The sequence below is a fragment of the Anopheles marshallii genome, chromosome X (genome assembly GCF_943734725.1).
Source record: "Anopheles marshallii chromosome X, idAnoMarsDA_429_01, whole genome shotgun sequence".
Lineage (NCBI taxonomy): Eukaryota > Metazoa > Arthropoda > Insecta > Diptera > Culicidae > Anopheles > Anopheles marshallii.
The window spans coordinates 18,228,790-18,244,071 of record NC_071325.1 but is presented as its reverse complement, the minus strand read 5'-3'; the positions used below and the strand labels follow the sequence as shown (position 1 = coordinate 18,244,071).

The 15,282-nt window shown below is 39.6% G+C and overlaps 1 protein-coding gene across 1 annotated transcript; it reads left to right on the top strand.

Moving 5' to 3' along the window:
- Positions 1-237: 237 nt before the first annotated feature.
- LOC128708750 (carbonic anhydrase 1) lies at positions 238-14,934 on the top strand. The gene is given in 4 exon segments (XM_053803733.1): positions 238-268; positions 271-315; positions 2,828-2,902; positions 14,114-14,934. Coding segments are annotated over 4 exon segments (972 nt in total).
- The last annotated feature ends 348 nt before the right edge of the window (positions 14,935-15,282 follow it).

Below are 15,282 nucleotides of genomic sequence, written 5' to 3'. Positions count from 1 at the left end.
GAGTACACAATTTGCTTATTGATACACAACTTTTCTCGTCCACCACGTTACGTGAGGGAGGATGGAATGATACTGCGCTAAACATTGTCAGGGAGCGTGAATATGAGGTTGTGTGAAAAAAGGTTGGCGGTCGCTAATCGACATTACGTTGCTAGAGCCGAACGTCATCCTTCATGCACGGCGTTGCGTTATCGGTGTTAAGTTGGGGATTCTGTTGTTACAGCTTGTTGAGAGTGGATGCCGCATAAAACTGAGCTCCAGCACCGAGGCTCGTCAGTTTTGTGTGAACCAGCTTCAACGAACAGGTGTCCTTTGGTGAATAACCATTTGCGAATTTTTCAGACAGCAACTTTTGTAAGCTGTGCAACTAAACTCCTCATTAGTGAAAATGAAAAGTGTATTGTTAGTATATTGTTTAGGTAAGTTTAAAAGTGTTCTCAATATTCAACTTATCAAATCTGGTGATCGTGGTAGAATATGGCGAATAGTACAGTGTTGGTGCATTGAAAATTGTAGTGCATTTAAATAATTTTGCATTTGATAATCTACGTAAAGTGTATTGCAATCCCATGCAAATGCCGACTTTTTTCTGCAAAGCAATCAACCGCATGTTTTCTGCAAATTTCAATTTCACATGGGTATTTTTCCCGCTCGGACATTACTTGTTTTAATGTCACATGTTAAGTCAATCCGTTTGTTCTGTGAAAAGTGAAATATGAATAATACCCGCTTCGATATAATGTTGTACAAATTTCGGATAGAACGCACTGATTGTTTTTGCAGTTATAAAAATCTTCATTAAATTTAAGATCTATAACTCATTGATTGTCTTCGTCCGTAAAGTGTTACAGCTAACACTTTGTTTGTTTTCGTCCACAATGCATCAAATTTAAAGCAGTTTTAAATTATAATTCGGCAATTTACTTAGGGTTTTATTTGTGGTTTGAAGGGCTTGAGCACGGATTAAAAATTTCGTTATTTGGATAGGGAAATTATGTTTTTATTTGTTAATTGCCTTTGAAAATCAAATCCAAATTGATATTTTTCGATACCATTGATGTTATCTAGTAGTGGTGATACTCTGTGACAAAAATAAGGGTCTTGTCCATCTTGTGAAGGCTGATTCTTGGTAAACCACCTGACTTGCTCATACTTCACCCATCCAATCAACTAACCAATTGGTGTCAGTTCAATATTGATGGATTGACTTATGGAAATTGATAAGAACCAACCTATGAGCAATGGTCACACGCCTAGTAACTTACTCTGACCGGATAAAGCTCAATTCAAATTTTTCTTATCACGATCGATCACATTTTTTTCCTATAAGCATGATAAGCATGATTTTAAATGATACGCTCAATACAATAAAGTGTTGCGATCGTGCAAGTAACGATTACAACCCCGGAAACATTTTTTTTCAATGCCTCAAATGAAGTATTGAGGGTATATAAATCATATCAATCAAACATCATATCGAGCGTTCTGGGATTGACGGTACAGCGTCATTTGATATGAACCAATAAATTTATCGCATCTTTTAATTTCAACGCGCAGAAAACATGACATTTATGTTCAATAGAATATGTACTGGTAGTCTGTTTTCCAGTTTGTAGCCTTGATTGTGTCCGTCTAACTTTTTAATCTAATTGAGTCACATTACGCTGCGTAGCCGTTACCCTCAGATTGCTGATTTAAATTAATGCGCAAGATTGTTTCTACAAAGTGGATGGGGGATGTACGACCAATAAATACACTAACGAAATGAAATAAAAGCGACAAATAACGCAGTGTAGAAAATTGAATGAATTTAGACATTGGACAAATGCTTCCATATAACGATTTAACGGTCGTTAAAATATTGAACACCCTTTGGCATTAGTAAAACTTTATTTTTTACGGTTTAACACGCGATAACTTAACCAAGGGAAATAAAATCAATGCAATAACTCTTGCTTTAATAACTAGTTTTAGTCTTTAATTTGGGAATAACCATAATGTAAAGACGTGTGCATTCTTCTCGCTCTATCACCTGTTCAAATCTCATTATCGGTGATCTTGTGATGCATACTGTGTTAATTGCTTACGATTTGCCTCGTTCATTACTTCTACCATACACTGCCGCTGTGCGACAAACAATGTGTAAAGAAAAGCGGTACATTCATTGGGTATTTTAAACGTTTACTTATTTGTTGTTAGTTTACATAAGTCGATTTGAGCTTATAAGCTTTAGAAGCTATGATGTGTATTGTGATACATTATTATACATATTGTCATACAATTGACCTATGACATTTTGATGAGAGAAGTCATGCTGCATGCTAATATATTAAAATATTTGTATCGCGTAGTCGGTTGATCCATCGCTAACATTCGCATTTCACTATCTTTTTTCCTAATCGACAAAAACAGAATTAAATCAGTATTGAAAATACCGCATGGGTTTTGCCGTTGGGTTTTTACGAGGTTTCAATGAATTTTCGTTTTTTTTTACCGTTACGCAAAGCAAGAGATATTGAGTCTACATTGGATTAATCAGGGTTATTATAAGAACTATAACTCTAACTGTGCTGGAATGTCAGTAGAAAATATGTTGCACCGTATGTCTGACGATTACAAATGAAAAGCATCGTTCCGTTAATATAAGTTTGGTAAACCTTTTGTTATAGCTGATTTTTGCCATATTGTGCGTAAGGTTTGTTTTCACATCCACAAAAGAAAGTGATAGTCTATGAGCACCTGTTTCAAATGATCATTTGTTTTTTTAAATGATCATTAGCAATTTGTATGTAATTTTAAAAAAAAATATTTGATTGTTTGATTCCAGTTTCGTTTTGGCTTGTAAACGTAACGTGTGATGATTGGAACTACCCTACACCAGGATCCAACGGGGTAATAAGCGGTAAGTGAAGTTTTTCATTGGCAGTTTTGTTTTTTATTTTTTATTTAATTTGATTTGATCTAATTTTGTCGACTATTGACTTAATGGTGTCATCGTAGTGAGATTTAACAAATTATACTAGCCATGTATATTCTAGGGAACGCAGTGTCAGACAACGTTGGAGCTGGGGATGAAACTAATGTATATGCAGTTACACGAACTGATGAAATTAGTCCAAGCCATACCGACACTTAGAAATGTGGAGCAACGGACTATGACTAGCATGTGTATGGTCATGTAGCATGGTCTCTGGGAACCCTATTAGCATAAATCTGACCTGCATCGTGCGCAACGTGCTGGAAATTATGTCATTTTGCTAAGTATTTCATTTCAGTCCCTTTTCCGTTCTATGCGAATTCATGCACGAAAATCAGACTATTTAGGTCTGTTAGATTAAACAGCTTCTAAACATGATGTAATGTCACTTTGTTAAAAGTTGCATAAAAATCTATCCTATTATTCGCAATGTCGATTTGATAGATTTAGTAACAAATTTTATGACAAACGCTATATAACGCTACGATAAGAAACTATTGAAAAACATTAAATCAAATGGAATAAAACGCGTGACCAGTACCATTGTTTGACCGTAATAATTAAAGTGAATTTCAAATATTTATACCATAAATCATGCATTAACAATCACCAAATGGTGATACACAGCGTTACTGATAATGCAGGGTGGAAGGTCGTGTCAAATTAAAATTATTTGAGCACATCACTCAGCAAGGTTGTGATGTGCATCGCACCTATTGCAAGTAGAAGGTACCAACTGCAATCCACAGATGGGAGATTGTCGAGAGTTGAGGGAAATGAGATAGAGTTGAAACATCTTAACTACGATTTAATAAATAGAGGAATGGTTTCAACCTTGCCAGAGCAATGCTCGTTGCCCTTGTGCAAAAGCAGTAGCACTTGATATGGATGGACATTACACCACTTCAGCAGCTAATTATCACAGCTTGGAGTGAGCTCAATGTGAAGGTTCAAGCGTTATCTAGCATTGCCTGTTTCCACGTTGTTGCTTTACTAGTGAAGCCATTGTCAGTTATACTGTGACGGCATTCTTTACAGAATTAAGAGAAAAATAACACCTCGAAGATGGGCAACCATGCCGTTGACGCCATACGCCTATTTCAGTATCCGTTTCTAAATTTGCAAATTTCTACTGCTGAACGTTCTACTGATTGTGATCAAATATGTTATTTATATTTTCGTGTGGTCGCTGCTGTCAATCATTTCGTCCAACTGACATTTGCGTTGAGGATTTATTTTGGTTTAACGCTATCGGTCATTTTACTTGTGAGCAGCATTAATTGACAGGAACCGTGTTGTAAAAAGCGATCGCTGTTCTACGGACGGAGAAACAAATAAATAAATAAATAATAAGACACAGGGCTTACTCTATGCACGATTCAGGTCACTAAAACACAAAAATAAACCGAAGAACGTGAAAACAAGAAAGTCTTTTATGTTGCGGATTGCGACATATTTTCGGTATTTTTTGCAATCAAATTTGTTTGTTAGTATTTACCTGCGCTCATAGCTCATTCTTGCTTATTTGAACCGTTTAATTATTTTTAGAATATTATTCTAATTATTTTTAGAGTATATTATGAATAGTGAGGTGAGTACTTCGTACAGCTCCTAGACAGTGATGGATCAATCCCCTTGGAGGCCATAGTCGGAAAGATAGTTGGGGTCCCTGATTAAAAAAAAAGTTTACCGTGGGGGTGGGGTCATGATCAAATTTCAGAAATTAATGGCGGGGGGACCCTTTCTAATACACTTCGGGCCTCTCTGACACACGGAGAAGTTTTAAGCAACATCTTTCATGCCCTGTTCTGGCATAATTCATACACTTTTCCCAACTAAACAACTTTTTTCGGGCCCCCCACACAGCGAGGCCCTAGGTGGCCGCCTGCTAGACCCACCGTTAGTTCCGCCCCTGCTTATACAACACGTCATTATAGCGGTTCCTCCATTGTCCTTTCACATATACGGGGTCAAAGCTCCTTTTCAGCATCGTCCTTTTAAATGCGGCAAAGAGGGTGCCAGTTTTGGAACAGCTTCGTTCGTTGCGTCAGGTGATTTGAGTAAAGAAGTTTCCTCAGACTGTAACAAAGTTAATCTCCAACCTGAGGATTTCCGTCGACTGCTAAATCATTTGGTAAGCATCCGCTACGTAGGTGATCCGTTTTTTCTAGTTTTTCCATTTTAGATCCTCTATTCTGTCGGTATCCGGTGCGTTAATATTCTTGACCCGACGGATGGCATTTCCGATTTCGTCATCAAACCAATTAAGTACCAATGAGAATACTACTCATGACTCCTTTAACTTTTTATGATATAATGAAATAAAACAAAGACGATATAATCCAATACAAAATCGAATCGAGATTTGTACTTTGAACAGAAATAAAACATACATTTGAAAATTAGTTTTGATCTTATATCGACATTCCATCTAAAAGAAGTAGGTAAATGTGTAAAAAGTGGAATTATGGTCAGAAAACCTAAACAAAATTACTGGCAGGATTATCTTTTTTTGTAGTCATGGTTGAAACTTTTATTATTATTATCGTTATTATTTATTAGTAATTTGTCTGTTGTATCTGCCGATGGTATGGCGAAAGAATAATGGTTTATTTTTTATGCAAGTACAAATGTACTTTTATGCAAGTACAAAAATTTTTTTGCGTATTATTATGAATGTACCTACATTCTGAAAGTGTTTTATGCGTAATTATGATTGTACAAGCACAATTTTTTGGCGTACGGTATGATGTTTTTATGTCTCCGCAACGTACTTTTTGGAACAATGTGTGACAAAAGTTGTGAACATGTTTTATAATTGCATTTATACTTTTCAACTGCAATATGATTGATGGATTAAGCTCATGTAATTGAGAAAATGATGATTTAGTTTTTAATTAACAAACCACAATTTTTTTGACCATATTTTCCATACAATTTAAACAAAAATACAGTAGAAACAAGAAATAAAAATACATGAAAAACATTTTACTCTTCACACACTGTGTGTTGTGAACGTCAAATCCAGTAGGGTCGTCACTGAACTGAAATTGAGGGAAACCTCAAGAGGCATCGGAGACTTTGGTTTTGAGTGACTTTTTGAGGTAAATGAGTGACTGAGGAGGTTTGAGACGCAGACTCAACTCTCGTGGCCCCGCAGCTTAATGGTTGCAGACGAAGCAGAAGGCACCGTTGATAGTAACCAGGCAGTACACGATTTATCCACGGTAGAAGACGCAACGCGAATTGCGTGAACCTGGGTTGAATGCTTTCCGGGCGGATGGTGGCGTGTACCGAAAGAGAACACCATACTACACAACAATACTCTAATATCGTGCGTGCAATGGTGTAAAAAAAAGTTTTCAGGCACATTGGATCCCGGAATTCACTGCACGATTTCATCATGAGCCCTAGTGCCTTTTGTCTTATTTGATAAACCACAAAAATCACCTCGCACAAAGGTTTATCTGGAATCATTTCAAACTAATGAAGAATATTACGTTAGACTACGTACTGTTCATGATGCAGTGTGACCTTCATCCACGTGACACATAAAAAAATTCTCTGCAAAACCAGTGTGCAATGTCATCGGTTACAGATGTCATTTCATATTTTAGCTTAATAAAAAACGTCAGGCCTACAAAACCATCTGAAGCGTTTACAATGTCATCTAAGATATGTGCCATTTCATGTTAAGCGTTTACAAAAAACGGTAAAGATATTACAATATCATCTGAAACGCGCTGTTATATAATCTTGATCGTCTTGAGGCTTCTAAGCTAAGTTTCGCATTGCTAAGGTTTATAGTTTATAAACTATAGTTTATGTACTAATTGATTTCAAAACGAAGGACTTCACTAACGCTAATTAACGACAAATAAAAAGCAAACTCCCCGTAGTATCGATCAAAACGTCATATCATTGCCGATAAAAGCACATTCGCACAGTTAATAATAAGCACAGATTCGTGACGCAATGCTCTGTTTATAACAATTGATATGATCTTGTGCTTTGATTCAAGGTACGCGGACTTTTTCAATCATGTGAGGCGCGTCTACTTCGCCCTTTAATGTTGTTAACAATAAACAACCATCAGGGCTTCCCTTCTTATGGTGAATCTAGACGTGTATGTTTAGATTTTCATAGAACACAGCTTGCACCAGTTATACTAATGTTCGGAGGAGAAGGTGCATTTGCATTGTAACAGATCGGCTGGTAATTATTTGACCTGACACATAGGCGGCACTAGTAGATTTAAATCCATATCATTTTTAGTTTGTACCAACCTTGAAACGAGTTCTGTCAAAATTTAACAGCACTCGGTCCATAACCTAGTGAGCTAGAGCATTTTTTGTATTTTGAGTAATAATGGAAAAGAAGGAATTTCGCGTGATGATGAATTATTCTTTTTTTAAGGGGAAAATACAGTCGAAGCCAATAATTGGCTTGTTGAAGAGTTTTTGGGCACTGTTAATATGGGTATGATAATTTAAACGTGGTGAAATAAGCACTGAGGATGGTGAACACAGTGGACGCCCAAAAGAGGTGGTTACAGACAAAAACATTTAAAAAATACCAAAATTTTGAATAGCAACCGTAATGTGAAGTTGATCGAGACAGCTGACAGCTGAAAATATCTAAGGATCGTGTTGGACATATTGTTGAAGAGTATGACGAGGTTTTACTTAGGCGTCACTTTTTATTTCTTGTGATCGTCACTACGTGGTATCTGATCGGCTGTCGGTTATCGTCTGACTTTTTTCGGTGCCCTGCTCGTGCCTTTTTGTTCCTGATTTTTTGTTGGTAGTAGTGTCCGCGGTGTGTTCGAATGATAAGGATGGGATTGGTGGTGATAGGTAATAGGTGGTATAAGTTGTGTAGTGATGGGTAAATTACCCGGATCACTACAGGACTCCCCTCCAGTGACGGAGTCGCGAAATTCGTCAAACGCGTCAAGCGGACATATATTACTGTTTAAAATGGACTCGTTTTGGTCGATAAGGCTTCGGTTCTGGGTCCTGTGTTTCGAATGCTGGTTTGAGGCGATCTATTGCCACCGACTCATTCTTCCCTTTTATGTCAATTACGTAAAATTTTCTGCACCTTCGTATGACATCGTACGGTCCTTCATAAGGTGCTTGGAGTCCCGTTTTTACTTTGTCAACACGCACGAAAACTTTACTGCACGTTTGCAGCAGGTTTGGTAGAAAAACGTTTTGGCTATTACTCGATTTGGTGGGAGTTGGTTGTACCGATTTGAACGCTTTCTTAAGTTTGATAATAAAATCTGGTACATCATCATGGGAACTCTGAGGTGATGGTAGAAATACTTCGGATGGAAGCCGAAGACTTTGTCCGTAAACCATTTCTGCAGAAGAACCGTTTAGGTCGTTCTTGAAAACTACTCGTATACCCAAAAGAATCATCGGCAGATGTGTTATCCAATGAGTCGGATCGTCACAAGCTTTGAGAGAGCTTTTCAAATGGCGATGGAATCGTTCCACCATTCCATTTGCTTGCGGGTGGTAGGCAGTAGTTTTAATGTGATGAGTTCCTAACAGCTTGGTTAGTTCTGTGAAAAGTCTTGATTCAAACTGTCTGCCTCTATTTGTAGTAATTACCAAAGGACAGCCAAATCGCGAAATGTATTGATTAACAAAATTTTTTTGCAATGGTATCTGCTGATATGTCTTTTATAGGAAAGCATTCAGGCCAGCGTGTAAACCGATCAACTATGGTAAGCAGATAAGAATGTTCTTCGGAGGGTGGTAGAGGACCTACAATATCAATGTGGATATGATCGAAACGACCCTTTGGAATAGGAATGTTCTCTATAGGTGAACGTGTATGTCGGATAATTTTTGATCGTTGGCACCCAAGACAAGAACGCGCCCAATTTGCAACATCATTGTTCATAGATGGCCAAAAAAATCTTTCCGTTAATAATTTTCTTGATGCACGTACTCCAGGATGAGATAGACCATGCATGTTTTCAAAAATTTGTTTTCTAAGACAAACAGGGACGTAAAGTCTATTCTTTCCGGTTGCTGATTCGAAAACTAAAATATTGTTGTCCAATATTAGTCGCTCTAATTTAAATCTTGATTCTTGTTTTGCTGCATCATTTAATAGTTGCTCTAGCTGTTTGTCTGCATGTTGGCTTTTCGAAATGGTCTCGTATGAAATGTGCGTGATTGCTTCGGTTTCACCGATTCTTGATAAAGCATCTGCTACGGTGTTACTGTCTCCTGCAATGTATTGAATGTCTGATGTGAATTGAGATATGAATTCAAGATGCCGGTTTTGACGTGGAGATTTTTCAGCTTTTGAAGTAAGTGCATTGGTTAGTGGCTTGTGGTCGGTGAAAACGGTGAATGATCTGCCTTCAAGGAAATGACGGAAGTGCTTGATGCCAAGGACAATGGCAAGCAGCTCCCTGTCGAAGGTGGAATACCTTTGTTCAGTTGGCGTCATCGTTTTTGAGAAAAACGCCAAAGGTTCCCAGTTTCCTTGATTATGTTGTTGCAGAACGGCTCCCACTGCAAAATTAGATGCATCAGTTGTTAATGAGTAAGTTGCATCGGGTATGGGATGAGCTAGCATCGCGGCATTGGAAAGTTGTTCTTTTATTTGTTGCAAGGCTTGCTCACATTTCTGAGACCAAATAAATTCCTTTTTTGTTTTTTTATTGCCGTGTTCTGCTAATAATTCGTACAATGGTTTTAATTTGTTTGAAACTTGTGGCAAAAATCGATGGTAATAGTTAATCATGACAACTATGCGTTGCAATTGTTTAACGGATGTAGGCGAAGGAAAATTATTAATTGCTTCAACCTTGTCTGTTTTTGGCGTAATTCTTTTAGATGAAATAGTGTGGCTTAAAAAGTCAATTGTTGGAACTCCAAATACGCATTTTGATAATTTTATTTTGACGTCGTGCTCAGCTAATCGTTTGAGTACTTCACGCAGATGTATGCAATGTTGTTCTTGCGTGGAGCTTGCTATCAGTATATCGTCAATGTATACGAAAACGAAACTAAGATCACGGAAAACACTGTTCATGTACCTCTGGAATGTTTGGCTAGCGTTCCTCAGACCAAAAGGCATTCTGAGAAATTCAAACAATCCAAAAGGTGTCGTGATCGCTGTCTTGGGAATGTCTTCCTCAGCCACGGGAATAAGGTGGTATGCACGAATGATGTCCAATTTGGAAAATATTGTGCAACCCTGTAAATTCATTGTGAAATCCTGTACATGAGGCACAGGATAGCGATCTGGCACCGTTATTGCGTTAAGTCGCCTATAGTCGCCACAAGGTCGCCAATCCCGATCGGCTTTCTGAACCATGTGCAATGGCGATGAAGCTGGTGATGAAGACACACGGCAGATTCCTAATTCCAGCATGTGCTGGAATTCTGCCTGTGCTATTCTGTGCTTTTCGGGATCGAGTCGCCTTGGTTTAGAAAAAGGTAGTTGACCTTTGGTTTGGATGTAATGACGAATAGGGTGGCTAACCGGTGTATTGTAATTCGGTGGTTCGGTAAGGGAAACAAACTGTTTTACGATGTCACCAAAAATGTCTTTTTCAACGATAAAATGTTTAGGTGTCGGAGTGTTTACTATAGCTATGGTAGCCTGTGAAGTTTGGTTGGTCATAGGGTCAATCAAGCGACGAGCTTTGAGATCGACTAGCAAACCATGCTTCTTTAGAAAGTCAGCGCCAATAATGGGGCGGTCAACAGAGGCTATATAAAAAGGATGTGTAAACACGCGTCTGAGTCCAAGGCTTACATTAAGCAACTTTGTGCCATAGATGTGTATGACTGTGCCGTTAGCTGCTGATAGTACTTGGTCAGTGGGTTTTTCAAATTTTCCGACTAACGAAAAGGGAATGACGGACACATCAGCTCCTGTATCAATTAGGAATGAAAAACGACTGATTTCATCATCGATAAAAAGTCTAGGAGAGGAACTCATGATAGCTCGTTGGGCGTCCGCCGGAACCGCCGAGCATTTTAGTTTTTTTGATGTGCGTCATTATTCATGGAAGATTGCGACCGTTCGAATTGGCAAGGTTGGATGCAATTCCTTGCATTGATTCCATACCGGTGATGATACCAACACAGCGATCGTTGTCGTCCAGCAGATGGCGTACGCGAACGAGTATTGCTGTTGAAGCGAGTTCGTTGCCGTGCACGAGAATTTTCTTCAGTCTGTAAAGCAAGTTTCCTGACCATATCTTTTAATTCTCCGATTTCTTTTTTGAACGTTTTGGTGCTGTCGGGGCACTCTGCTGTTGCCGGAGTGGTATTCTTCTCGAGAATTGTGACGTGACCTGCTTGGGTAACCTCCCACAGTCTATCGGCAATTTTTAGAAGTTCGTTTATGTCCCTGGTCCCTATTGCTATCAGGGAGACTTCAATTGTTTTGGGTAAACGGGATAGCCAAAGCTTACGTACAAGTTCCACAGACAAGTTTTCAGAATTGCCCGCCAAATGCACCATGTGACGATAGAAATCAGCCGACTTGGGTGCTTGGGTAACCTCCCACAGTCTATCGGCAATTTTTAGAAGTTCGTTTATGTCCCTGGTCCCTATTGCTATCAGGGAGACTTCAATTGTTTTGGGTAAACGGGATAGCCCAAGCTTACCTACAAGTTCCACAGACAAGTTTTTAGAATTGCCCGCCAAATGCACCATGTGACGATAGAAATCAGATGGGCTTCTATCCCCCATGTCCACATGATATAGCAACTGAGAAAGGCGTTGCTCCTCACTAATGGAAAGGCGTTCTAGCAATTGAATTTTCAGTGTAGAATATGGCTCTTCACTATGTGGCGTGGTGATGATGTCCATCACCTTCCGCAGAACCTCTTTTGGAAGGGAACTCACTAGGTACGAGTATCGGGTGCGCTCTTTTGTAATCCCCGAAATTTCGAATTCGGCCTCCGCCGCAGCAAACCAGGCGGCGGGCGAATCTTCCCAGAACAACGGAAGCTTTATCGATACCTTTTCTATAGTAGGAGGAAGGACAGGAGGAACTGAGGTTTCTTCTGACGGAGGAGGAGGGGCTGTTTGACCCGACGACCGAGTCTTGCTACCGTTACCCTGCGCGGAAAGGTTTTTGTTCGTTTCTTCCTTAGGCATGTTTGTTCCTGTTTGGTTCTACTGTATGTCCCTAACCGTGTTTTCTTATGACGCAATTTTTACGGATATGCACCAAAAAAAATGGAACGATCTCACCGATTTATGATACGATGTTGTTGGGTGCACGATGAGTTTCGTTGTGATGACTTCGAGGAGATGCATAGAGCGCGATGTTCACCAGGCTTCAAGGTGGTTGTGGCAGGAATGCACTGTTGCACACAATTCTCAGCTTGGCTGTTTAATCAGGCTGCGACAGGAACGGCACCGTGGCGTAAGCAGGATGCGACAGGAACGACTCGGTGGCTTAAGTAGGATGCGACACGAACGCACGACTGAGTAAGCGGAATGTCTTCACGGTATGGCTGGGGGAGCAGGATACCGTTGCGGAAGTAGAAACGGTTGTGTAAACGAAATACCTGCACGGTGACACAGCACAGTTTCACGATCGTAGCACGATCGTATGCAAAATACAAGCACGGCACTGTACCAGTATGTAGGTACGCATGTGTCTTTAATAGGAATCACCACGTGTAACGGAGTGGAACGTTTTGAATGCGGCACAAGACTGCGGCGTCACAACACGTGTAGTTCTTAAAATCACGTCAAACTTCGAACGCTTGGAAACGTTTATCACGACAATGATTTTTACACGGTTTTACACAGGCGAGTTGTGCTGTAGTTTTTGGGTTCGAACTAGCCTCAATGGTACCGTAGAGACCACGTATATTTTTCAGTGATGGTCACTTCGAAAATCGCATTGATATCACTCATCGACGTTCGCGTCGGAATCACATGGATATCACTTCAAAGGTTCACTTTGAGAGTGGCACACGCGATATGTGAAGGCTGAGGGATTAAGCCGGTGCGTAAATGAGCACGGTAACGCGGAATATGCACACACTCGATCACGTCGGGGTCACCAATTGACGAGGTTTTACTTAGGCGTCACTTTTTATTTCTTGTGATCGTCACTACGTGGTATCTGATCGGCTGTCGGTTATCGTCTGACTTTTTTCGGTGCCCTGCTCGTGCCTTTTTGTTCCTGATTTTTTGTTGGTAGTAGTGTCCGCGGTGTGTTCGAATGATAAGGATGGGATTGGTGGTGATAGGTAATAGGTGGTATAAGTTGTGTAGTGATGGGTAAATTACCCGGATCACTACAAGTATTTGGATATGAGAATGCTTGATGGCTGTGATTTGGCTTCACCACTACACTCCAAAGTCCATTAAACAGTCTTCCTAGTGGACTGGACGCGATGAACCTGCTCCAAATCGGGGGAAAACACAATCAGCTGGCAAGGTTATGGTGTCAGTTTTTTGGGATTCGCAAGGAATAATCATCATCGACTATCTTAAGAATCTTATTAATTGCGTCCACTATATCAATTTATTGGGTCGTTTGAAGGACGAAATCGCAAAAAAACGGCCACATTTGAAGAAAAAAAATGTTTTGTTTCGTCAAGACAACGCATCGTGCCACAAATCAGTGAGGACAATAAAAAAAAATCATGAATTAGATTACGAATTGCTTCCCCCTCCACCCTATTCCTGGCGACTATTTCCTTTTCTCAGATCTCAAAAGGATGCTCTCTGGGAAAAATTTTTCGTCGGATGAAGAGGTGATCGCCGAATTTGAGGCTTTTTTGGGCAAAGGACAAATACTACTACACAAATGGTATCGAAAAATTTAAAGCCCGCTACAGTCGGTGTATCACCCTTGAAGGGATGTATGTTGAATAAAAAATAATCATTTTGCAAAAAAATGTGTTTTACTATCAAACGCCAAACAATTATCAGCCCACCTGTTAGAAAAGGTTGAAAGAAATAAGTTTGCCAAGCTGAACAAAATAGAATAAATAAATGAAAACACTATCCTACTTTGATATGACTAGAAGCTGCGAGATTTATTCATTTTCAAAACGTTTTATCAGTAATAATGTTTACGAATGCTCGAAATTATATTTTTTATATTTTATTTGTATCATTGCAGAGGTAGAAAGCTGGGGCGGCCAGTGCGACAATGGTCGGCGTCAGTCTCCTATTGATCTAGCTCAAGCAGCTGCGGTGCGAGGTGAATTCGCACCCTTCTTTTTCAGTAACTATAAACTACCAATAAAACAAGCCCAGTTGACCAACACCGGTCATTCCGTTCAAATTTCTAACCAAGATCCAGCAGTAACAATACAGGGCGGTGGATTAGGTGGCCGTTTTGTGCTTGATCAGATGCATTTTCATTGGGGTTCAGAGCACACCATTGATAGCACTCGGTATGGACTTGAACTACATCTGGTGCACCATGACGTACGCTATTCGTCACTAGAGGAAGCCGCGGCATCAAGAAACGGCGTTGCCGTTTTAGGAGTATTATTCCATGTAAGCGCTCAGCCCAATATGCACATCGATGTTATACTGAACACTGCAGCAGATATTAGAAATGACCCGGGAAAAGAGGCATTATTAAAAGGCAAACTGTCACCGCATTATCTGATGCCGGCAAACCGTACAACATTTTACCGATACGAGGGTTCGCTGACAACACCGGCTTGCGCGGAGTCTGTCATTTGGACGGTGTTTACCAACAGCGTTGGAGTGTCACTGGAGCAAATAGAACAGTTTAAGGCAATCCATGATCAAAACGGTAGAGAGCTGCTAAACAATTTTCGTTCTCTGCAACCACTCAATGCACGAGCCTTGGTATATGCAACTGAATGGGACAGACAGGGAAACAACTTCGCAGGGGTACCTCGTTTACATGCGCTTCTAGTAGTATTGGTGGGATTATTAATAGCTACAAGCAAGTGAAAATTTTAATTAAGGACGTTGAAAAGTGTTAAAAAAATGAGCACACGGTTCATATCTACCACCAGGATATCATAAGGCTTCTTACAATTGAAAATTTTTAGTTTTTTTTACTAGTGGAAGAACGGCCGATCCGCTTATCTTATTTTTAGAGAAAGTACCATCAGTTTAACAACGCTATACGCGAAAGTGCATTAAAATGCATTATATAATACACATTTGGGGAATTTTCTGCACTGCAATTGCTTCGCTGGACCATTAACTTAGGATAAATTACCTTTAAGAATAGCCTGATTAAGCAAATACAATCCGAGTATGTGCAATACATAGTGAATTGTAAAATGCAGTAAAAGATATTGT